Raw genomic sequence first — 26,046 nt, 5'->3', positions numbered from 1 at the left:
CCACTGGTCTTTCCAAGCTCTGCCCATTGATATCTGACTTTCACGTGTCTTACCTGGCTGACCTTCTGGAGTGGTCCACTCATTATCCAACAACCACTTGTGAGCCCCTCCCACAAGCCAGACACCGTGTTAGGATCTGAGGTACAAGGACAAAGAGGGCACGGCCCAGCCTTCGAGGAACTCACACCTTTGGGGGAAGCAGTCATCAGGGCTCCAGCAGAGGCTTTCGCAAGGATGCTTAGCACCATGGATGGTCAACTGTGGGCTTGGGAGGTTTTCACAGAGGAAATAATATGTAAGCTGGATCAGCCACTGGTCAGACAGACAGAATGGGGAAGGGTTCCCAGCAGAGGGGTCAGCGTGTGCCCACGCACAGCTCACGTGCCTCAAAGCGGTCACTATTAAGGATGTTCATGTTCACAAACAAATCTACCCATATTTTAGGATCCACTTCCCTTTCGGAGAGTTCGCATATTTTTTTCTGGGCTTTTATTTTAAACCAAACCTACACAGGAAAAATACAATGTCAAGATCTCCATCTTGAAGCATATTCCACTTCAATTATGGAAAATGTGTAAAAGTCACTCATCAGCATCGTGGTCAGCTTCAAAGATGAGACTACCTGCTTTTATTAGGATTTATGACGGGGGAGCAAGAACTCCCTCAGCAAATCAGACGTGTGAATCTGGCAAGAGGCAGCACTTAGAAAAAGAACTACATTAGAAAACAAGAGCCCAGGGAGCCCAGGCCAGCCCTACAGTCTCTACACACTCTTGCAGGGCCTCTGGGAACAAAGACCTGCCAGCCTCCTGTGAGACTATGCAGAGAGACCTGCAAAGTACAAACAAGGCACTGCGTGGTACTCCCGTGACAGGTCTCCCCTGAGCCTGGCAGGTCTCCTCCTCCTCAAGGAATCTGACACTCCCTCCTCAGGAGACTTTCTCAGGCCTGCCAGCACCTCCCCAGCTCCCACTCCTCCAACGTTCACCAGGCCCTTAATAGCAAGAGCTGGAGAGATGAGCATCTTTCTAAGAATTTGCCCTGCCTTGCCTCGCCAGGCAGATCATGGGTGTTTGGGGACAGGGGCTGCCTCCACCACCTCGCCTGCCCTGGAGCTTTCCAGAGCCCCATCCGAGGGCCAGCTGTTTCTTCTATTAGGTGGCTGACCCCTTTAAAGACAATTTGCTCCAAAGAAGAAAAATCCCCATCTTCCCCAATACCCCAAAACTGTGACTCAGAAAATGCACTTTTTCATAAGACCCGGAAGTACGTCCCCTGGCCCAAATCACTGTTTTAAGGTTTCACCTTGTGGAAAAGAAAAAAACGGGTTTTCAGCTGAGAGAGTAAGTTTTAGGGTCCTGGGGGTAAAGAGGGCAAGAACTCGTGGTGACACCTACTGCTGGAAAGTACAGTAGAATAGTGACAGCTGAAAGGCAAACATGAAAAATGTTAGTGCCATCTATTGGCAAGAGTAAACAATAACAAAGAAACAATTCTTGGCCAACAGCAATTCAGATCCTGAGAAAGAGCACCTTGGGGTTTGTAAAGGACTTTTACTTCCAACTAACTGCCTCTTGGGATGCTAAAAGCCCAGAGATGCAGCCCTTGCACTTGGAAAGCAGAGGGCAACCCAGACCTGTTGGTTGCATTCATATTAGTTTTCGGATCTCGTGACTCAGACCCCAAACCTAGATGCGACAGGGTCCCAAAGGACAGACTCCAATGCTGAGGAGGCTGAGGTTGTCTCAAATCCCGCCCCACCCTGCCCTGACATCCAGTCCATCACTGGGGAAGCAGGCAGGAGAATTGTGTGGTTAGACAAGAGTCACTCTGGTCAGTCCCTCAGAGGAAGCAATAGACTGTGCCCCATGCCTGGAGCCTGTGCAGAGATGCCTGGTGGCGTATGACTGTGGAAATGGGATTTACGAAGATCCTTTCCCTAGGGAACCCAACGTCTTCAATGAGAACCCACCTGTGCAGATGGGTAGGGAAGTGAGTGGAGCCCTGCATCGCTGAGCCTCCAGCTCTGTGCTCATGTACTTCCTTCACGTAGGAATGGGAAGGTAGCCAGCAGTACCAAGGGGGCATGAACAGGAGTCATAACTAGACTCCATCCTGGAGGGGTAAGGATGGTGTCTGCCCCGAGAAAGCAAGATCAAATCCACGGACAGGACAGCTTCCCTGATGCCAAATCAAGATAGCTGAAGGGAACGATTAGCTCTCAATAGCAGAGGAGAAGTGAAGGGGGAGAGAAGAGGAGGCAAAATAATGGAATCGTGAAGGATCTAGAACAGAGAGCGGCCTCTGCTCCCTCGCCAGGCAAAGTTACAAACTCCTTCAATCACTCATCCCACAGAAGCTTCTGACCATCGACTATGTGCCAGCATGGTGTTTCCAGCATGTGCCTCGGAAAACAGTCGTGAGTCCTGCCCTGGAGAAGCTAAGCACCTGTATTGCAAAGACCACAGGTTCTGGGGAGCAACAACCCCATCACACCCTATCGTTATGTAGCACCGTGCTCAGCAGGAATGCAACAGATGTGTTGATTAAATGACTACAGGAATGGGTGGCTAGAGGGATAATTTGATGAGCTCACACCCCGGTCTTTGAAGTTTAGGGCCAGCTGGGCAGGGATGGTTTAATACTGAGAAGTCTATGGATAGAGGTCAAAAAAGAAAGACATAAGATCAAGACATTACTGAAAGTCGCTAAGAGAGTAAATCTTAAAAGTTCTCACCACAAGGAAAAAAAATGTTGCAACTATATGTGGTGATGGATGTTTCCTAGACTTATTGTAGTGATCATTTCACAATATAGGCAAATATCGAACCATTATGTTGTACACCTGAAACTAATATGATGTTGCATGTCAATTATATCTCAATAAAAAAAGACATCACAACAGAGGGAAAAAAAAAAACCAAAAAGATCTTGATAAAACTCAACAACCACTTCCACTAATAGCAACAACAACTGCTTCTGATGAATTTCCTAGTAAAACAGAAATTCAAAGATGTTTCACTCACATCATAAAGACTAATAAACTGCCAGCATCATAGTTAATGGTGCAACATCAAAGGCACCCTCAATCAAGTTACAGAAAGGAGGCTGCCCTTTCTGACCACTACCACTTCATGCTGTTCTAGTGATCCTAGTCAACACATTAGGGCAAGAAAAAGAAAAGAGGCAAACTGTGGAAAGGTGAAGACAAATAATTATTTATCAATGATATGTCTGGTCACTAAGAAAGCAAGACAGTCAACTAACAGTCTTAGAATACATGATTTCAATTAAGTGGTTAAATTAATATACAAAAATTAACCAATGGAAAATAGAATGAGAAAAGAGTCTTTACACCAGCAAAATTTATATTAAAAACAATGAATAAAGGGACAAATTGAACAAAATCTAGATCAAGACCTCTACAAAATAAAAAAGGGGATTAAAATAAATGGAAAGGATAAACATGTTCCTGGATTATAGGGCTTAACATGAGGGAAAATGTCAGTTTTTCCCAAATTGATCTAGAAATTAACAAAATCATAACGAAACCAAATGATTTTAAGAATCATTAAGGAAAGTGAAAGCATTATCAAATTTTTATAAGGTAGCATAAAGCTACCATCATTAAGATGTGGAATTAACACAGAAATAGGCAAACAGATCAATGGAACAAAATGCAAAGTCCAGAAACAGAATGTGTGTGTGTGTGCGCGCGCACAACTCTGTGTGTGTGTGTGTGTGTGTGTGTAAAAGAGATATGCTAAAAACAAAGAGCATCGCAAGTCAGTGGAGAAAAGCTGACCCTAGACCAGTGACACCAGAGGGCGTTATTTAGAGGTTCCCCAGAGCTGAGCCCTGACTAGGCAGAGGGACAAAGGGACAGTGATGGGACCATCCCAGGCAGCATGGCCTCCAAGTGGACTTGCCTCTCGGGCACACTCATTCAAAAACAATCTAGATCAGCGCTGTTCACCAGAAATACAGTGAGCCACAAACCTAATTTTAAATTTTCTAGTAGCCACATTAAAAAAGAAGGAAAAAGAAACAGGTGAAATGAGATTTAATGATATATTTTATTTAACTCAATACATCCAAAGAATTATCATTTCAACATGCCATCAATACAAAAAATTATTCATGGTATATTTTACTTGCTTTCTTCATACTTGGTCTTCAAAATCTGTTGCGTATTTTCCACTCACAGAACTCTCAATTTGGACACTAAATTTTCATCAGAAATACCTGATCTGTAGTTCAATTTTATAAAATTCATAGTTGAAAAAGAAGATTCACATACCCAAGTTTTCCAAGCATACTTAAAAGTTTTCCAGTAAATAAATCAAGTATCAGTTTTTAAATTTTAATTAAAATTAAATAAAGTTTAAAATTCACTTCTTCTGTCACACCAGCCACAATTCAAGTGCTCAAGAGCCAGCCATATGTGGCCAGTGACTAATGAATTAGACAACTTAAGTCCAGGATCGTCTGCTACAACTCAAAACTCCAGGGTCTCACACTGACCACCATGTCCTGTTGGAGACTCAAAGCCACTAGGACCTTTAACCCATCCAGAATTAAACCCAAATTCCCCCATTTGTTAGCTCTGTGATCGTGGGCCAGTTTCTTAAGACCACTGAGCCTCAGTTTCCTCATCTCTAAAATAGGGATGCTACTCCCTATCTTGCAAAATTCTGAGGATTAAATGTAAAACGACCAAAGACACCTGGCTCATAGTAGGCACTGTATGTCAGTTCTCTTCCCCTTACATCTGTGGAGTATTTATGAAGTGTTTTCCAATTTACTGTTTTATTTGCTCTGACAATAGGGGGGTAGGGCAAGTATTACTATGCCCATTTGAAAGATGAGAAAACTAAAGTTCAGAGAAGTTAAGTGAACAGCTCAAAGTCACACGCTGGTAAAGTGACGGTGCAGGAATTCTAACCCAATTCATCTGACTCTGGATCCGGGGCTTCTCCCACCACCAGTACAGCATTCCAGCTTCAGCCAGTGCCTCAGTCTCAAGCTGCCCCTGCACTGCAACTCAAGAGGTGGGTGGGGAGCCCTGGAGCGCAGGCCCTCAGAGCTCCTCCCAGGCAGGCTGACAGCCCTCCGAGGCAAGACTCAGGCTCTCCTTGCCTGTCTGCTCTCTGCCTCTTCCCTGCACCTGGCTGGGCAAAGCAGCCTCGGGATCCTTCCTGTGGGGCCTGGCCATCTCCCTGTCTCAGTTGCAGTCAGGCACCCACTCGCATCCTTCTCCAGAGCTTCAGTGATCAAGGAGGAAGGAACCAGCCACTCCTCAAATGGGCAGGAGAAGACAGGGGCCCTAGGGAATGAGTGAGGGCTCGTCTTCTATCAAAACGAATACAAATGATCTTCCCGTACTCTGGACTTGCTGAAAAGGAGACTCCATCGACCACCACCCCAAACACTCTGATGGAACTCTACACAGCAATGAGAATGAGCGATGGACGTCTACACAGGAACACGGGTGAGTCACAAAGGAAAGGTCACGCTGAGTGAAAGAAGCCAAGCTCTAGAGGGGGCATCCTGCGTAAATCTGTTTAAGTGAAGTTCTAAAACAGGCAAACGAATCGATGCTCCAAGATTTTCAGGATAGTGGTTATCCTCAGGGTGGGGGAGTGAGGGGACTTCTGGGGAGCTGGTGCAGCTCTGGGTCCCACCCTGGGTGCTGGGCACATGGATGTGTTGTGAAAATTCCTCAGGTGCACTTTTCCGTATAGTTACGCTGCAATAAAAACTTTATGCTAGCTTTCTGGAGTGACGGAAACGTGCAATAAATCAATCTGGGTGGTAGTTACACGGTATATGCACATGGTAAACATCACTGAGCTGTACACTAAGGTTGTGAGCATTTTCCTGTTTAGAAATGAAGCACAGGGGAGTTACACTAAAGAAAGAGTCTCAGGAATAAGTCATATAATTTTTCCCCCTAAATTTAAACAACTACAACCTCGCTGGCTTAAACTCAAGGGCTTATAAGAAATTTAGTATACAAATATTAAATACCTACATGAACCCTGAAAATGTGTCCTGAAATCAACATGACAGTCTAGTGTATAAGACTAGTGCTCTAAAATGTATCTTAAATGATCTTCAATTAGTAGTATTATCTTAAGAGACAGTGCTATACACCTTCCTTCAAGGATATCTTGCTTAAGCTACGGTTTTACTTCCAAGCCTTTTTCCCCCCAACTGCAAGCATGAAAGAAGGCTTTGGCTCAGATAAAAGTGCTCACAAGTTTCAAACCTGTAAGGTCAAATTCAATAAGCCTTTAAATCAAAGCACCTTTCTTTTGCAAAATATTGTATTAAATGCAAACATTGGAAAAGTTAGAATATGGGCCCTTTGGGTTTCCAAAATAATGCAAGAAAACTCCCCCAGGAGATGGATGCAGACAATTAGTGGTCCCTTATCTTGTCCATAAGTCTTGATGTGCCAAACAAATTCTATATTTTAGCATCTGAGTATTTATTAATACTATTAGAGAATTTTAGCAAGGTAAATTCCCTAAAAATTTCATTATCAACTCAGGAACACTATTTTTAGGCTCTTGAATGTCCTTAAACCCTTTAAATAACAATCCGAGTTCAGCACTTGAAGATCTGCTAACGCCTAGAGAGTTGAGTTTTATTCCGAGGACCAATATCCCAAGGCGAACCACTAAGAATATTTGCAAAACAAGAATAGTTATTTCATATTACAAAATTCCCATGGCCCCCCAGAGGTATCTAATGCACTTTAAAACATCAACAACAACAAATATCACCAAAACAATCAAACAACAGCACTTTAATAAAGTATTGCTTGTCTTATGAGAAGTGAAGAACTTCTTGAATGTCAGCCAATGCCTTCAGGTAGGATCCGTAAACTATGGCTAGGAGGAGCACAACTCTGCCTTGGAAAGGAATTCCTGGGGGGAGTGTCCTAAAGAGGGACAGCAATGATCTCAACAGGACTGATGTTACCTCAAACGGCCATGGCTAGTATCATTTTCAAACTAGGCCATAGCCCGTGATAGCCAGTCTAGCATTCACACTGTCCACATCCTCTTAAAGCAGCTCCTTAATGAATGACCTGAATTAAAATGAGTAATAAAGCATGCAATATTTGTTGGGATGACAAGAGAAAACAAGTTTGCTTTTGTCGTAATACACAAATAAGCGACATAACTGACTAGTAGCCTTATTTTTTAATCCCCAGAATAACACTCTTAAGCAAACACAATTTTAGATAAACTGTGCTTCTGGCCCATCTCCTATACTGTAATTCAGTAGATTCACCCACACAATCAAGCGCCAAGTCCTTCACGCAAAGAGGGTCTTACCTGTGAAAAGTTCAGCCCATTCAGTGGATGGCACTGCTCTTCCACCTTTTCCACCGCCCCAGTCTGCTTCCTCAGCCTCTCAGCCTCCTGGGCAAGGTACAGGTCTAAGACGGGCACCCCACGGGACTTAATGTCCACTTCGGTCAGAGAGTTGACCATGAGCATCACCCAGACCGGCCTCTTCCGCTCCCAGTTCCCCGCGATGGCATTGAAGAGGTAGTCGGCATAGAGACCCTTACCGCGCTGGTCTGGGGTCATCCACGAGGGCATCATGAGCTTGACATACTCTAGGTGGCGCTTGAGGCGGCAGTAGATGTCCCTGGGGAGCACATCCTGGAGGTTCTCGCCCTGCGGCAGCATCTGACAGCTGGTGAGAGCCGAGATAGTGTAGGGGTCCGTGAGGTCCAGCTCGAAGTACACAATGCTGCTCTGCTGGAAAGCCTCCTTGGAGTTGTCCGGGATGAAGTCCCAAACCCGGGTGTATGGGACGTGGATCGTGCCAAAGAAGTAAGATGGTGGGTCTCGTTTTATGGTCCACAAGAAGGAATTCAACTCACTTTGCTAAAAGGCAAAGAGACAACATCAAGATGTCATATGGAGGGTCAGGAACCTGAGAGGCGAATTTAAGAGACAAGTCACACCGCAGGAGAAAAATTATCAAAATAGGATTTAGACTTTTGAGTCCAGGTAGACTGACCTCCCAGGAAGAGAAGCCCTCAAGGCAGCCTGTATTTCAGCATCCTTTCTCCCTTTTCCATCAAAGTGTTGATTAAAGACAAGAAAGCAGTAGCAATCACTACCTTTGAGTTTGTCCCTAGCAATGAACCGGGCAGGAGTTAAAGAGAGGATTCTCAAGGGGCTCCAAGTTCACACCCGCTACAGGAGAGAGACACCTGGGGAGCCCAGCGTTTCCTCCCAGGCAGACCTAATGGTCTCTGCTTCTTCAGATCTCAAACCCAACATTCCCAAAGGCAGAGGCTCTCGACTCTGGCTGCACACTGGAATCACCTGCAAAGCTTTTAAAAGTCCGATGTCTGGGTCCCACCCGAGACCAATCACAACAGGATCTCTGGAGGTGGGGTCAGAGGTGATATTTTTAAAGCTGCCCTGGTGGTTCCAAGGTACAGCCAAGGTTGAAACCATGGTCCTAACGAGCCCCTGATTTCACAGTTCACTCCTGTCCCTTTAGAACATGGATTGTCCTATTGCATTTCTTTCCTACAACAGACTTCTTGTTCAATAGCAGAGAATTGTGGCCGAGTGGCTAAGTTTATGCCCTCCACTTGAGCAGCCCAGGGTTTCACCAGTTTGGATCCTGGGTATGGACCTAGCACCGCTCATCAAGCCACGCTGAGGCGGCGTCCCACATAAGAGAGCTAGAAGGACCTACAACTAGAATATACAACTATGTACTGGGAGGTTTTGGGGAGAAGAAAACAAAGACTGGTAACAGATGTCAGCTCAGGGCCAATCTTTAAAAAAAAAAAAAAGTAGCAGAGAACTGGATGGTGTTCCATGGATTCTCTCCCAGAAGTTTTACGTCCTGAGCAGTGGGGCACACCCACCTGAGGCCAAGCCATTGTGTCCTTTGCCCCGACTGTCTCTCAATCTCAACAACAGGCATTTATCAAGAGTCCGTTTATTAAGAAACATTGTACAAAAAAGTGCACAGGGCAGCCCTCAGGAGTTCAAGTAGAAAGGTCAGATATACATATGGGGTGAGCCACGCATCAAGCAACCGGGAAATGTAAAAATCCAGGTTTACAGGAAAGAAGATTTGGAACACATTCTCTTTACAAAAGGCTTAATTTGAGCAGCCTTTTAAGAAACAGGCTTTCCTGGATTGTGGGGTTTCAGTCTGCAATCAGTTCTCATTATTTGTCATAGTTATGGTCTACAAAGTCACCACAAACAGTGAATTAGTAAATACTGAACCCGTGATCCTGGCGGAAATACAAGGTTGGGTTCCTGCCAGCCTCTGGTCACAACATTTTCATCAACAGATCAATACACAACCTTGTTTTCCATGTGCTTCTGTTGAAAAGCACCTTATCTAATATATGCATAGTGTTGCTTCATTAACATCAGACTCACAGCCAACAGCACTATAGCTCAGGCCTGGAGCTCATCTCACACACGCATGCTCTCCGTCAGGCGCATCACAGCCCCTTGCGCTGAGGAGCATCAGACAGCACAGCAGCACTATGCTTGGGGACATTTAAACAGTGAATCACCTACAAAAAGCACAAAAATGCAAAAAACATGGCGCTAAGTAGACACAAAAATGACACTTGCTTACGGTATGAGACGAGAAACAAGAAGGTGGAGCATTGACTCGTTGGATGGCAACCGGGAACGTGCACAGTGGGCAACTCAAATTGCTCACAGCCTGGGCATGTCGGCACATGACCGTGAAAGTGCCATAAGCACGGGGGTTATGAATAAGTTTTAGCAAGTAGGCAAATTCACGAATATGGAACCTACAAATAATGAGGATCAATTGTATTTGCAGTTGTGTGTTACTGTTTAAGCTGCAGCAACCTGTTTTCAAATGAAAGGCAACACAGAATCTCAAAATATAAGACCGATAAGAGTGGAGCTGGTTGAAGCAGGGACCCTCCTCCCACAGCCTTTGACCTTCTCTGCTCCACCTCCCCTCTTGCCATCTTCCACCAAAACACCATCTGACCACTCAGATGAGGGCAGAGGCAGGCAGGTGAACACGTGGGCTGGGGGTGAGATAATGGGTCGGGGAAGGTCAGCAGCAAAGGACCCCACAACTCTCCATAAAGGATATTGGCTAAGCGACCCTAGCCCCTGCTGGCCACACGGGGACAGGTCTGGTGCTCCAGAATGGACTTTTCAAAGAAACTAGAAATCCTGATTTTAAATAGAATCTTCTAATTGGAAAACATTGCCTTGATTTTCTTAAACAGCACGCAAGCCAAACACAGCCTATCTCACCAGCCCCCAGCCTGCAAGGCTGTTTTTTAAAGTATTTAAATTACAGTTCTGCTCTCACACACATCTTTCCAAGAATGCACTAACTGGGCAAAAGATGCCTAATTTCTGCTTCTTTCTCAGCGCCCCCATCTAGATTTTTAAAAGCCACTTCATTTCTCTGCACCTCAGTTTCCTCATCTGTAAACGTTAGATAATAACCCCTGCCATAGGTTACGGTAATAAACAAATCAGACAGGTAATTGTTAAATGAATGAAGAGAGGAAAGAAAGAATGTATTTTAAAAAAAATTTTACAAACCTACCAATGGTTGAATTAATATTAAGAGATGAAACAGGTATGAGGTCTCCAGGCAGCCCTCAGGCATCCTCTTATGGGGCAATGAGGGTCCCCAGGTTATTTAAATACTTTAAAAAGCCAAATGGAAACTGTACATCTACCAAAAATCAGTTGCCAAGGCTAATTAAGTAATCTAACCTCTCACGGTTGGTTAGAATTAGATCAAGCTCGCTAATCAAAAACTGAGTTTGAAAGTTGTGGCTTTGGTCAATTTAAAATGGGTAACAAAATAATGACCTATAAATGCAACTGGTTTGCTAGACGTGGCCTTCCCAGCACAGGTTTAGTCTGGCTTATTTGTTCATTTTAGGGGGTGAGTTGATGACCAAAGGAGTGCTGGATGGTGACATGACTGGGGACCACTGATCTATGCAAGAGATCTAGTCACACAAGGTCCATGCAGTCTACCAAGGGACTTCCAAGCGGTTTCCAACTGGGAGACGCAGCAAAAGGGCTAAAATGCTATCATTGACCCCATGGGCACCCACTTCATTGTCATTTATCAGGAGACCATGACATTGAACAAATATACTCCCGGAAAACCCACACTGCAGGACCACGGGGTATGTGGAGAGGCGAGGTGAGGGGGCGCGTTGTGGTGTGCCTTTGGTTTGTTTTTATCCGATACACTAATCGCCCTAATGTCCCATCCTACCCCAAAATACCTGCACTTCTCTTCAGAAGCATAGTCTGTTCATCTCTATGTACCATTTTTATTTTATTATTCGGTTATTTTAATGTGGCCCTTTCAGTCAGTGTTAGACTAGAAAGTCACGGTATGATCTTTTCACTGAAAACTGCTCATATTTTTTAAAAAACAATACTCAGGCCGGCCTAGTGGCGCAGTGGCTAAGTTTGGTGCACTCTGCTTCGGCCGCCCAGGGTTCACAGGTCTGGATCCCAGGCGCAGACCTACACACCACTCATTAAGCCATGCTGTAATGGCGTCCCACATACGAAAATAGAAGAAGACTGGCACAGATGTTAGCTCAGGGCCAATCTTCCTCAAGCAAAAAGAGGAGGATTGGTAACAGGTGTTAGTTCAGGGTGATTCTTCCTCACCAAAAAAAAACAAAACAAAACAATACTCATGCTCTGTCATCTAGCCATGGAGTAACAATAACGATGCTCAGAGCAGCGCCTGATATTGAATGTTCACTGGCTGCCAGGCACCATCCTAGCATTGCACCTGGCTTATCCTACTACATTCGTTCAACACTCATTTCTTCCACAATTATTTATGCTGTGCCTACTGTGTGCCAGACACTGTTCCAGGCACTAGGGTATTCTAGGCATTAGGAACACACCAGTGAATGAAACACAGGCCCCTGCCCCGGGTATGTTAGTGATACTGTTGTGGAGAACATGAAAGCAGCAAAGAGAACAGGGAGCACTGGTGGTGGAGGGATGTGGTCTTAAATAGGGTGACCAGGAAGGTCATTGAGTGTCTGGTAGGACATTTAAGGCTTGCCCTGAAGGAGGTGAGAGGGCAAACTGTGGGACTATCTGAGAGAAGAGCATTCCCTCCAGGAGGAAGGAAGAGCAGTGCAAAGGCCCTGAGGCAGGAATGTCGTAGTGATGAAGAAGCAGCAAGGATGCCTCCATGCATGACTGCAGCGGGATGACTGAAGAAAAAAGCAGGAGGCAAAGGTCACAGAGGTGAGCAAGGCCAGGCCACACAGGACTCGTTGGCCGCTGGAAGGGCTCAGGCTTTTATGCCGAGTAGGACGGGCACCAGCACAGGTTTTTGTGAGAGGAGCAGCACGAGCTGACTTAACCTGTTAGCAGGATCACTCTGGTGGCTGTGATGAACAGACTACTGAGGGGTGAGGGCAGATGCAAGGTCAGTTAGGAAGTTACTGAAATAATCCGGGTGAGAGAACAGAGTGACAGCGACAGAACTGACGAGACATCATCCGATTCTGGATCTATTCTGGAAGCTCAAGCCAACAGGATCTGCTGACAAATTGGCTAATTAAAAGGACGAAGTTGCCATCAACCACGATGTAGAAGACAGGGGGTGGAAGAGGATTCGAGGGGAAGGTCAGAAGTTTGTTTCTGGCCCTGTTGAGTTGAGACGCCAAGCAGATAACTAAGTAGGGAGGTCAAGTTGGTAGGTGGATGCACGAGTCTAGAGTTAGGGAGAGGCCTGGGCCACAGACAAAAATGAGGGTATTGTCACCACTTAGATGTTATCTAAAACCATGGGACAGGATGAGATCTCCAAGGGGACGACGTGTAACCAGGAGAGAAATGGTCTAACCTTGCGAAATCAAGGGAAAGCAGACCAGCCAGCAAAAGAGAATGAGAAGCGGCCAGCGAGGTGGTTGGGCAAATGAGAGGAGCAGGAAGCCGACCGAAGGAAGAGCTTCAAGGAGAAAGTCAGCAAGTGGGTTCAGTGTGGCCGATGGGCCGAGTAAGTCGAGGATCTGAGAACCGACCTCCGGACTGAGCAACACTGAGGTCACCAGGGACCTGGACAAGAACAACTTTGGTGGCATGGTGGGGGTGAGAGCCTGCCAGTGCCCCCTCAGGAGAGAATGGGAAGAGAAGAACTGGGAGGACACACAGCTAAATAAAACACTGGCCGTTTCCACATGGAGACATGGAGGCCTTAAGAGGTCTATTATGTTACCCTCAGTCACAGAGTTGCTAAGTGGATCCAGGATTTGAAGCCAGGTAGGCTGGCTGCTGAGCCCGGAGTTTCAAACACCACGTTATGCAGCCTTAACATGCGACAGACTTTACTGGAGATTCAGAGTTGTATCTTTTTCAATTAATCTCCTAGTAGGTGCCATGTTGTCAGGAGAGCTGCCTGCCTCCAAACCTGGAAAGGCTCTGTCCAGCTCCCCTTCCTGGCCCCTGTCTAGATAAACCCACACTGCCATCTTTAAATCACCTCTTCCCATTCCCTCTTTTCAGGATAACACAATTGGATGCTAAGCCAGCAGTTTTAAAGCGTTTTTAAAGAGTGATCCTCATCTTGTAGAGCTTCTTCAGTAACTGCAGTCCTGTTCTGACTGAACGGGGCACCCCGTCTCCCACTCTGCACCAGCAACCACCCCTGCCGGCCGTGACACTGCCCCGCGGGGATGCCGGGAGGGCACAAGCTGGAAGAAGAGTCTTCAGGGCTTCTGATCAGGGAGCTCTTACATTGCCTTTGCCCCCTGGTGAGCCCCCAGCCCACCGCAGTGACCATCCGGGTGCAACTGCCCTGCCTCCCTCATACTGACACTCTCAGGGGTAGGGCTGTTTGCCTCCCCAAAAACCCACAAAATTGCTCTACTGCCCCATTTCACTCTAACTGAGGCCACCACATGCTACTAGAGGACGCCATGTATTTTAACATTATGATGACTTAAAAGGAAAAAAAGTGAACCCTATTGACTTGTCCCTTCTAAACCTTGCTGCAATCGTTCTCGAAAGAGAAAGACACAGCCATGGATGATGGAGACACAAGAAGCTACAAGTTCCATCAGCTGAATTACCAGAGATTTTAACACACACGTGCGGAAGCCATGCAATGAAACAGAACAAAGGAGCACAATGACAACCTGTGTGATGTGGGCTAAGTCCCTAAGCAGCTGCACCCCTCAGCCCCTCCCATCCCAGCATCCCAGGACCCGTGACAACTGCACTTTTCAAAGACCATCCTTCAGCAGACCAGCTGGAATGAGACTAAAGTAAGTTGGCTTAGTGTATCCTTTTCATTCAGCAAACGTTTATTGAGCATCAGCTATGGCCAGACACTCTTCTAAGTGCTGGGGATGCAGCAGCAAATAGAACAGACAGAAATTCCTGCCCTTAGGAAGATTACATTGGAGGGGTTAGCAATAAACAAAAATTTTTATGAGATGGTAGTTAAGAGACACAGAGAAAAATAAAGCCAGGAAGGCAGACAGGAGGGCAGGTGCCGTGGGGGGTTGACATAACTTTTGATAGGCAATCAGGAAGGGTCTAGTTGAGAGAATATGAGCAAAGGCCAGAGGGAAGTATGGGTGCGAGCATGTGGACATCTGGGGGAAGAAAAAGCAAGTAAAGAACACAGTCAGGAACAGTGAAGAACACTGGAGAGTTCTGTTTGAATATCGATAAGGAAAAGATTCCACCTGTGCGGTGCCCAGGATAAAGCCTGCAGTGTCTGTGGACGGATGTGGCTCAGAAGAACTCTCTAATGATTAACTAAAGTTGAAAACCAAGCTGGCTCTCAAGCCACAGTCCCTCCAGAATGCTACAGAAATCTGCCACAAGGATTGGAGGCTGGATCCCAGACCTTCACTCTCCAATCGCAAGACCCCAACTCCCTGGGGACCCACCCACAGTGCCCTCTAGGCGCAGGTCAAGCACACAGCCCTGCCACTGACTGCCCTTCTGACCTCCCCAGGGGCAAGACAGTGTGCCCACGCAATAGAACAGCGATTCTCAAAGTGTGGTCCAGGGACCTGTGGGTGTCCCCAAGACCCTTTCAAGCAGTCTGTAAGGACACAACTATTTTCATAATAATACTAAGACATTTTCCTTTTTCACTCTCATTCTCTCACAAGTGTACAAACAGAATTTTCTAGAGGCTACGTGCGTGTGATATCACCGCTCTGACGGTTATTGGCTTATGTGCTTGTGTATTTACTAACATTGTTTTTTAAACTTGCATTTTACTAATATTTCAGTTAACCCACATAAATAAAATCTCTCTGGAGTCCTCAATACGTTTATAGAAGGTAGAGGGGTCCTGAGACCAAAAAGTTTGGTATAGAATAAAAGACCCCGGAAGATAAATTCAAAAGAAGAGAGCAGAGAGCTTATCAGGACTCATCTGTAATAAAATAATCACGAGCTGGTAATAGATTTTGCCAAAGCGAAAGACACTCTGCTTTCAGAGGAAGGCTGGCTTCTGCTTTGTATAACGAGCACGCAGCTGCCGCCTCGCAGCAGTTTGGGGTCTCCCCGGTGCAGGCTTCCCTCTGCAGCCACAGCGCCTCCTGCGTTCCTGGACGGAGAGCCCCGCGTGTCAGCAGCCCCGGGCGCCTCGGCAACACCGCGCGCCTCCCCGGCCAGCCCCGTGTGCCAGGAACGGCTTAGGGAGGTCACCATCCCCTTTGCCGTGGTTCGGACAATGAATAAAATTATGAATACCCAGAGGTGGACGCGGACCCGGGTGCTGCGCAGGTGTCAACGAAGGTGGGCTGACCCCTAAACGCCGGCACCCGGCGCCCCAGGGCGCACAGGCCACCCGAAGCACAAGCCTAGAATTACACGTCCCATGGCCAGGGATCCACAGAGATAGGACCCACCGATACAAACTCGCAAAATTCAACCTCCACGGCGCTTAGACGAGAGAGACTAGAGAGCGACAGAAAATCCCGAGCGTCAGAAAACTGATCAGGAAAAGGAAACATTCGTCTGGAAAGAGGTCCAGCCTCGCAGACGCGAGACCTGCCTGGTTTCCGCTCGGCTTCTGCTCCCACAGGGCTGAGTGGAGCCGGGCAGGTCCCTGGGCCTCCGTCGCCTCGGTTCCCCTCACCCTCAAAACGCTGATGCGAATATCTAAAGCAGCGCCCTGTGCGCGAACGCAAGGCCGTCAGACCCGGTTACTCCGCGAATGCGCTCTGTGACCCGAACCACAAAGGTCGCTCTCTGAGCCTCAGTTTCCCAGATTGGTAAAACAAGGAAGCTGGCTTCAGCTCCCCAAAATCCCTTCTAACTCAAACATTGAATATACGAAGGTTAAATCAAGCAGCGGCGGGGTGCTTTTACCATTTTCGCTAAGAACAGGAGAAATTAAACACTAGGGAAGAGAGAGCAGAACAAACTTCCAAAGTAAATGTGCCTCCTCTGTCTTCGGGGATTCACCCCCGGATTTCTTGCGAAGCAGGATGGAGAGACTCAGGGGACCCCGCTTGGACTCCCTTCGGCTGACGACTGGCGAGGGTTGGGGGACAAGGTCTCACGCGGCCGAAGGGCTGCGCCCCGCGGGAAAGCAGGACCCGGGGCCGCGGCGGGACGCGAGAGCACGGAGGCGCCGCCGTGCGCAGTGGGAGCCCGGTCCCCAGAGTCGGCTCGGGGTCCGAATGCGCGGCGCTTCGTGGGGTTCGGAAGGTGACCACCCCCGGGAGGTGCCGGGAGGCCGCCTCACCCGCGCCTTACTTGGGGCTTGAGCTCGCAGTTGGCGGAGGCGGGCGCGCCGCGCCGAGGGGCTGCGCTCGTGGGCAGGAGGCAGAGGGTCGGCAGCAGGAACCAGCTCCAGGGACTCATCCTCCTCACAGCGGCTCTGAGGCCCGGGACGCCGAGGAAGGAGTGAGGCAGCAGTGGCCGCCCGGCCGGGCTAACCAGCGGCCGCGGGGCTGCGCGCTCGCCGGGCGCCCGCCATGGCGCGCCGGGCTCGGGGGCCCCGGGGCGCTCGCCTGCTGCCCTGCGCCTCCAGCTCTGCAGTTCGCGCGGCCGCCTCCGGGCGGGGTCCGGGGAGCCCTGCGGCCGCCGCGGCCACGTGGGACCCGGCCCTGACCCCTCCCAGCCCTCCCGCTGCCCGTCCGCCCCGCGCGGCTGCGGCCCTGGAGCCCCGGCCCCGGGTTCTCCCCAACAAGCCCGCCAGGGCCACCGGCCACCTCGTGAGCCGGCGAGAAAGGAAAAGTGAAGTTCCAGGACTGTCTTCTAGGTTCGACCTAACATCGTGTTGGCTGCTGCTCTTCCGTCTGCGTTTATGCTGCCAGTTCTGAGGGTGGCTCTTGGCTGAAGGAGATAGACCAAAGAAATAAACGAAAGGCTATTTTAAAAGGAAAGTTCACTTAGATAAAGGAAATCGCATGGAAGATTTGTCTGTAAAAGAGGGGAATAGCGTGTACATTCACTTAAAGTCTGGATCCACAAACGCCTTCACTTACGGGATTTGCGGGTATAGTATTAAGATGTGAACACTAAACTCAAAGGATTACGGCAAAGATTAAATGAGGACATTTATGAAAGGCAACTCGTTTGGCGCCCATAGTAGGCCTGCAAAATGTGGTCGCTCCCTTTCCGATTCCAACTCCTTGAGGGGCTTCTCACAGCGTTGGTCCTTCAGGAAGAAAAAAATTATAAAAGCAACTAGCAGCGTCCGGCCTCTCCCACCTCCCACCCAAGGCCTGAGTGCACTTAACCGCCTCTCTTTACAGCCCACACTTATCTTACGCGTGATTAACTTCTAAGTGGTGTTTAATGGAGCATTAGTAACAGGCGACCTTAATTGTTTCAAGTCCCTGTCCATTTTGAGAATCCGATAGAGAATGTGGACGATCTCCCCATGGGGATGGTAGTGGGATGGCCCAGATATGCACACAATGGGAGGAGGAGTTTTCTGAGACCCCGAAGCCCAGCCGCAGCACTCCAGGAAAGAACCTCTGGCTTTAAAGAGACAAGTTTTTCAAGCTTTGGTTGCACGGGCGTTTAGACTTCAGGTGTTTTTGCAAAATCGCTTTTTCCTGTTCTAAGTGTGAGTGAGGATTTGCTTTCTGGAGTTGACTCGCTCTCCTGTCTTCAAATGACTCCCTCTCAGCCGTCAGCCGGGTGGCAATCTTGATCCCCAAGTCGACCCAACACGCAGCCTGTCCGGGTTTTCCAGGTGCCAGCGCTGCCACCTACTGGCAAAAACGTTCTCCTCTGGTTGTGATATGAAAGCATGAAGAACTCAAAAGGAAGTACGGAATTAACTATTATTTCATACTCTTTCCCCTCACTCCAAATGAATTGTCAACCAGTCAGCTGGGGTTAGAGAGAAGAGGGGGAGGATTAATGTTTGTTAATTTTCTCTTATTGTTTGTCTCTTCTATTTCATTGATTTCTGCTCTTACCTTTATTATTTCCTTTCTTCTACTTTGGATTTACTTTGCTCTTCTTTTTCTAGCTTCTTAAAGTGGAATCTTAAGTCATTGACTTTAAACCTTTCTTCCTTTGTAATATAAGCATTTAAAGCTATAAATTTCCCTCTAAGCACTGCTTTAGCTGCATCACACAGATTTTGAAAAGTTGTATTCTCATTGCCATTCATTTAAGAATACTTTCTATTTTCCCTGGTGATTTTTTTTCTTTGACCATGGATAATTGAGAAGTATGTTGCTAAATTTCCAAACTACAGAGTTCCAAAAAGTAGATACCTTGTTATCGATTTCTAATCTAATTTCATTGTAATCAGAGAAGATACTCTGTATAATTTCAATCATTTTAAATTTCTTGGGACTTTTTATATGGCCCAGAACATAGTCACATGCTGAGTTTGAAAGGTCAGGTATGGATAACTGTGTTTGGTTCTAACATTTTTTAGGTGGAGCTTCTGGTACCAAGCAAGAGCTCACCACCTAATGTGCACAATGAGCCAATTTATCACAGCATCAGCCTTTAGGAAAAGAAAAGTAGCTTTATTTGCAAGATCAATCTGCAAGGAGACAAAGAGCACATACCCTTAGACCTATCTCCTTGATTCAGGATTGGGGGCGAAATTTAAGAGGTTAGGGAAAACAGGCTGGCACGCAGAAATGCTGGGAGAACAGGTTTTGATTGGTGGGCTTTAAGCATTTATGGTAAGGTTCTGAACACTTATGGTAAGATGGGAAAGGGATTCTAACCCTGGAACTTCCTGGATGACAGACCCCTCGCCTCTGATGAGAGTCTGACTTTTAAGTTCTGGTCATGTCCCAATCCTTTGGTTCCATGGGGAGAAGAATCTTTGTTCCGGGGTCATTTCAGGTCAAGATTTCTTGTTCTCTGCATGCTCTGGCTACGTGACTGTGCAAATGTTCTGAAAAACAATTCTTAATCACTCTGTTGATAAGAGATGGGTCTGTTCCAACTGGCTCTAGGGGCCTCGTGGTTACACTCCCTGCCTTAGTCAGACTTATCATTAAGGAGGATTTATTCTGTAAGGCACTCGGTGTCCAAACATTCAGCAGAATCTCATCACTCTGAGTCCCCTGTCACTCCAAGGTGCTGCCCCAGACGTGGTCACAGGCAGGCTGGCATGGCCTCATCCTCACCTGCCCTCTAAAGACATCTAGGCTGAAGACCTTCCTGGATTCCCTTTTCTGTTCGGGAAGGAGATGCTAAATGTACCCATAGCCCCCTCTCTGCCTGTGCACAGAATTTCTGTATCTAGTTCAACTCCCTCACTTGAGTATTGTTCTTGGTCTATCCCACTGCCAGACCTGGATGTTTCTAAACCTTTCCCTGCTCCTTTCTGTTTCTCCTTCATGTACAGTTGATAACCCATCAACTCACCTTCTGTCTACCTACTCTTAATTTCTTCCTTTGTGCCATTGCCAATGGCTTCCTAAATTTACACAAACCTGTGAAGCATGTCCCCTCATAGCAGTCACCTGAGGAAATTATACCCCAGCTGCCTTTTGGCTCTTTCCCAAAATCAGATCTTCCTCAAAAACAAAGGTATCAGGGGGCACAGAGGATTTGCCATGGCTTCTGCCACACCTCTGTGCCTTCTCCCTGACTTGCCCTGCCTGGCTTGGCTGACCTGCAGCCATCTTAGTCCTGAATCACTTAACACTCTGCACATTTCCCAAAATGGTCATACAGCCCAGGTGTGGTGGGCAGACCCCCTTGATCCTGCCTCCTGGTATTCATGCTTTTGTTTAATTCTCTTCCCTGAGCATAGGCAGGATCCGTGACTTGCTTCTAACCAATAGAATGTGGCAAAGGTGATGGGATGTACACGTTGTGCCAAGCTTGCTAGAGTCTGTCTCTCCATTGCTATCTTTGAAGAAGCAAGCTGCCATGAGTCCTCCAACCACGAGGAAATGAATTCTGCCAACAACCCAGGTGAGCTCAGAAGCAGAGCCTTCCCCAGTTGAGGCTCTGATGAGAACCCGTCCTGGGCAACACCTTGACTGCAGCCTTGTGTTACCCTAAGCAGAGGCCCAGTTAAGCCATACCTGAACTCCTGATCCAGTGAAACTGTGAGATAATAAATGTGTGCTATGTTAAGCCACTGAGTTTGCGGTAATTTGTTACACAGCAACAGAAAACTAACACACCAGGTGAAGTGGGGTGCCAAGGCATTCTCAGTGTTCCAACATGGCACTCCAGCATCAGGGTGTGTGCTCAAAGTGAGCAGCAGAAGACCTGCTTCCTGAACTTTCAGATCTTCAGGTTCCCTGCGTTCCTGGAAGGGGACTAGAGTTTTGCCACACTCCCTTGGTCACCCAGTGTTGGCAACAGAATTTCTAAGTGGGAAAATGTGGTAACTGCCCCAAAGCTGCATTTGCTTAACAAGCACCGTGTGTGCTTAGATCATGAGAAAGAGAAAGCATTCCCTGATAGCTGGGCACTGGCCTGGCTCTATCAATGAGGCCTTGGAGTTGCTACAAGCTGGCAACTTCCACAGCCAGGTCGTGGTGTTCTCCTGTTGAAAATTAATAATTTCACAGTCTATCAACATGTGACAAGGCCGTTCTTTGACTGTGATGGATGAAGACAAAATCAAGACCAATCCACAACCACATCTCAACATGGACAAGACATGAACATTGTCCAAACCACAAAAAGGACTAGACATCCTCCTGTCCTGGCTAACGAGTGGCCACTGCTGCTTTATCAATCCCAGCTTTAGCCTCAATCATTTCCCCCACCGCATATACAAGATGGATTAAGGTACTGTTATGGGCTGAATTGTGTCCCCCCAAAATTCGTATGTTGAAGCCCATAGCCTTATGCCTTAGAATGTGACTGTATTTAAAGGTCGGGTCTTTAGAGAGGTGATTAAGTTAAAATGAAGCTGGTAGGGTGGCTGCTAATCCAATGTGACTGCCCTCCTTGTAAGAAGAGGAATTTGGACATGTGAAAGAGACACCAGGGGCACCCAGGCACAGAGGGAAGGCCGTGTGTGGACACAGCAAGAAGGCAGCCATCCGCAAGCCAAGGAAAGAGGCCTCAGGAGAAACCAACTCTGCTGACACCTTGACTTTGGACTTCTAGCCTCCAGAAATTTGAGGAAATAAACTTCTGTTGTTTGAGTCACCCAGTCGGTGGTGTTTTGTTACGGCAGCCCTAGCAAACTATACGGATGCTCAATCAGAATTACGTCCAATCCAGAGCAAAGCCCGGCTCCCTTTAACCTTCCTCAAAATCACCTAACAACACAAGCCAAATCCTGTAGCAAGCCCTCCAAATACCCTCTTACTGAAACGCCCCATAGGTCCCCGAGGTATGAGTTCTTCCCATTGCAAAGGGCGATAAATCCAACCAATTCAGCTTCAGGCGTGTCCCTGGTGGTCAGTGGCTAAAGGACGTTGATAATTGCATGCCTGCGTGGGGTGCCTTTGGCCAGCCCCCCAAGCCATCCCTTATGCTTATACTGGTCTTACATCCGACCTTGTGTGGGGAGAAGCTCTCCCGGGGTTGGCGAATTTCCATTCTCCTCCCCCATTCCACGTCTCCTGCCCCTCCCCTCCCCACATACCTCCTGGGTGACACAGCACTGAGATGAGTGGTACCTCGCTCCTGGAAGCCTGGTGCAGTGTTGGTGCTTGTGTGGATGGTTCCTGACAGAACGGGCTTTAATGGCAGTTCAGGATGAGCGCCTGAACACTCCCAGGAAAGCACCGGACAAACAGTGAATGGTCACTGTCCAGCTTGCTTCTGGCTTTCGGCTTGCTGTGTGGAATATGAGAACAGAGGGAAAGAGCTGAGCTGCTAGATGTTGGAAAGAATTATTTTTTCAGAGAAGAGAGGAAGGGCAAAGAGACTAGAGACAAGGAAAACTGGAGCAAGCCACTGGAGCAGAAGGACAGCAGAGACGTTGGCCGGGGAATTTTTATTACATTTTACTGTGCATAAGTAATGAAAACGAAATTTTCATTCAAACTTAAATTACACACGAGTCTTTCAGAGGTGGGTTTCGGGGCCTCTAACAGTGTAGCATTTGCTTCAAAGGGGACCTGGGGAGGAGAGGGCTTCCAAAGGGGAGCAAGCCATGCAGTGACAATGGCCTAAATGTGTAATTTTTACTACAAATCTAAAGTAAACAAAACTACACACATTTTTTCCAAGTGACCACAATGATTGGGGAGTTTTTAAAGGACAGGTTAGCGATTGTTCTCTAAAAACCTTAAAAAGCACTAATTTGCTATCCAATGTGTGTTTGGTATGCATCCTTTTTGTTCTTAATGATTCCTGCATCCCTTCTAGAAACTGCTGCATTTGTTTATTCAACACATTTATTAAATACCTGAGCACTCCAGTGCTGAGTGAGGGGTTTAGAATGATGACTACGACAGACAGGACCCCTGGCCCCACGGAGCTTCCTGTGGAGCCCTGTTCTCACCCCCAGTTGCACATTAGAATCATCCAGGGAGCTTTTAAAACTACCGAAGCCCAGGGCTGGCCCCTTGGCTCAGTGGTTAAGTTTGACACACTCCACTTTGGCAGCCCGGGTTCATGGGTTCACAGGTTTGGACCCTGGCACAGACCTACACCACTTGTCAGCCATGCAGTGGCGACCCTCACATAAAGTAGAAGACGACTGGCACAGATGTTAGCTCAGGGTGAATCTTCCTCAGCAAAAAAGAATTTTTTTAAATAAATAAATAACTACCGAAGCCCAGGTCCCACTTCTGGTTAATTAACTCAGAATCTCTGGGGAGTGTGGCCCCAGTACCAGTATTTTAAAAGCAGCCCTGGTAATTCTAATGTGCAACCGGGGTCAAGGGATAGACAAACAGGCAAAAAGAAAATTACAAGATGGTAGGATGTGTGCAAAGAGGGTCCACAACAATCCATAATCGAGCGATCATGCCAGGGAGGGTTTCCCAGTTGTCCAAACAGAGATATAAAATTTAAGTAGGAGTTAGCTGGGGAACAGCATTCCAGGGAGAGGGAACAGTATAGGCAAAGGCCTTGAGGCATGAGAAAGTTAGCTATGTTCATGGAATTCAATCTAATTGACGCATAGAGCAAAGCAGGTAACAGTGGGAAAGGTAGAGATAAGCAGGGGCCAGAAGGTGAAGGGCCTGTGAGCCCGGCTGAGGAGCTTGGCCATCATCTGACAGGCATTGCAGAGCCATCCATGTGTTTTCAGCAGAAGAGTTGCACAATTAAATGTGCACTCTAGAAAAGACCACTCGGGCTACAGTGTGGAGGGGAAATTGGAGGGAGATAGAGACGAAGTGGTAAGGCCAGTTAGAAGAGACGATGGGGACCTGGGCCAGGTTCTGGCAGGGGACAAAGTGAAGTGAAGTGACCTTACGATAAAATCCACCATACTCAGTGATTGATTGGATGTGAGAGAGAGGAAGAACAAGAAACTTCCTGGAATTAGCACCCAGAAAGGACCTCCAAACGTCCCCCACCCCCACCCCACCCTGGCCTCTACTCTGCAGCCACAGTGGTAAGGGGGCAGGGAATACCCACAAGACAATTCATTAGTACTTCCATAGCCCTTCATGCTGCCGGAGGGGAAGAGAAGAGCCCATCTCTCATTTCCTCTTTGCTTAGCAACACCAACTTCTAGATGCCCCCAAACTCGTTCACCCCAGCCTTCCCCCGAAGTCTCTGGAAGACCTCCGGCTTCCCAGACGCCCTGCTGGCCTTGCCCAGCCTTAGCAGAGTCTTCCAGCCTCAAGCAGTTTCCCTTTGGCCTGAGACTGTGAAAATGCCAGAGAGAGCCGGAGGCCCATCTTATCTCTGCCACCTATGAGCTCTGGGACCTTCGGCAAGTCACGTAACATCTCTAAACTTTAACTTCATCTGCAAAATGAGAATAAGAATACTTGTCCTGCAGAGATGCTGTAAAGATTAGAACTAATATAATATATAAGGAGCCAAGCAAAATATTTTAAAAGAAAAATAGATAATACTCATAATATAGAAAAGCCCCTAATTTGGGGGATGGGGGAAGAGAGAGACGAAGAAAAAGGATATCAGCCTAGTTAGAAAATCTGCAAAGAACATAAGGTGAAAGAAAGAAAGAGAGGGAAGGAGAGAAAAAAGGAGGGAGGGAAGACAGAGAGGGAGAGAAGGAAAACACAAAGAGTCAACAGATAAATGAAAAGATCTTCGCTAGTTAATCAAAAGAAAGTAGATTACTTCTGGAGAAAGATGGTGGCGATGTTTGCACAACAATATGAATGTACTTAATGCCACAGAACTGTACACTTACAAATGCTGAAAATGATAAATATTATCTGTATTTACTGACATTTTTAAAATAAAATAAAATATTCTTTTAATACAGCAAAATAAAACAATTAGGTGCAGTTGTCACCTCTCAAATTGGCAAAAGCAAAAGCATAGATATATCCAGTAGGAATGTAAAGCCTTTTTGTAAGGCAATTCAGCACCATTTAAAATGTGGGTGCCTTTTTTTTTTTTAAAGATTGGCACCTGGGCTAACATCTGCTGCCAATCTTCTTTTTTTTCTTCTTCTTTTTCTTCTCCCCAAAGCCCCCCAGTACATAGTTGTATACCCTAGTTGCGAGTGCCTCTGGATGTGGCATGTGGGACGCCGCCTCAGCATGGCTTAATGAGCGGTGCCATGTCCGCGCCCAGGATCCGAACCAGTGAAACCCTGGGTCGCCGAACCAGAGTGTGCCAACTTAACCACTCAGCCACGGGGCCAGGCCCTGTGCCTGACTTTTGATCTAGAAATTCCACCAAGGAAACATCGACACATATGTGCAAAAACACACACACACACACACACAGTTTGGGAATCACCAAGCTATATTCCCTACAGCATTATGACAGAGACAAATCTCCAACAATCCTTATAATGAAAACTTATGTGGCCATCTGAACGAAGGAGGTAAATCTTTATGTTCTGGCACGGAAGGACACACACCAAACTGACGATTCTCCTCTGGGGAGAGAGAGGCATTGGTGTGGGCTGGGGAGGGAAGGAAAGAGGGACTTTTAGCTTTTACTCTTTATGCTTCTGTATTGCTGATTTTTTTAATAGCAAGCACAACTTTTATAATTTCTTTAATTTCAATAATTTGCTTAACTGAATGGCTCTTGAGCACATACCTGTGGCTAGTCCGGTTGGGAGTGCCCTACACTTCAGAATCTAACCATCTCCGCATTCTTCCTGCCAGCCACAGAGCTCTCCACGCGTGGCCTATGAGCCATTTTTCATGATTGTAAATAACGCTGCAGGGCACAGCACAATGAAGACAATCAATGCTAGAGAAACCCAGGATTCTCATTCTTGTTATTCTGACCTGTTTGTGAGGAGCCGTGGCCCGGGGCGCTCTGGCTGCCAGCCTGGCCGGTCCTTGGTCCTTTCTAGAGAGATCAACATGCTGCCAGCACCACAGCCACCATCTCTCTGCTATCTGTCTGCCAGGAACCCCTCTGGCCCCTGGGACCCCACCAGCCTTTGGAATGCCGCCCTGGCATCTGGCAACTAATACTTTATGACGGA

At 47.2% G+C, this 26,046-nt stretch overlaps 1 protein-coding gene across 3 annotated transcripts in view; it reads right to left on the bottom strand.

Moving 5' to 3' along the window:
* TRABD2A (TraB domain containing 2A) overlaps positions 1–17,102 on the bottom strand; it is a 74,640-nt gene extending 57,538 nt beyond the window's left edge. For all 3 annotated transcript variants that reach the window (XM_046660054.1, XM_046660056.1, XM_046660055.1), the window contains exons 1-2: positions 16,794–17,102; positions 7,350–7,910 (exon numbers count right to left, since the gene is read on the bottom strand). In XM_046660054.1, the coding sequence (XP_046516010.1) occupies positions 7,350–7,910; positions 16,794–16,901 (669 nt within the window). In that variant the 5' untranslated portion in view covers positions 16,902–17,102. The remainder of the gene's footprint in view (positions 1–7,349; positions 7,911–16,793) is intronic.
* Positions 17,103–26,046: the final 8,944 nt, after the last annotated feature.

The sequence above is a fragment of the Equus quagga genome, chromosome 5, assembly GCF_021613505.1.
Source record: "Equus quagga isolate Etosha38 chromosome 5, UCLA_HA_Equagga_1.0, whole genome shotgun sequence".
Classification (NCBI taxonomy): Eukaryota; Metazoa; Chordata; class Mammalia; order Perissodactyla; family Equidae; genus Equus; species Equus quagga.
This window is presented reverse-complemented; position numbering and strand designations above follow the sequence as displayed.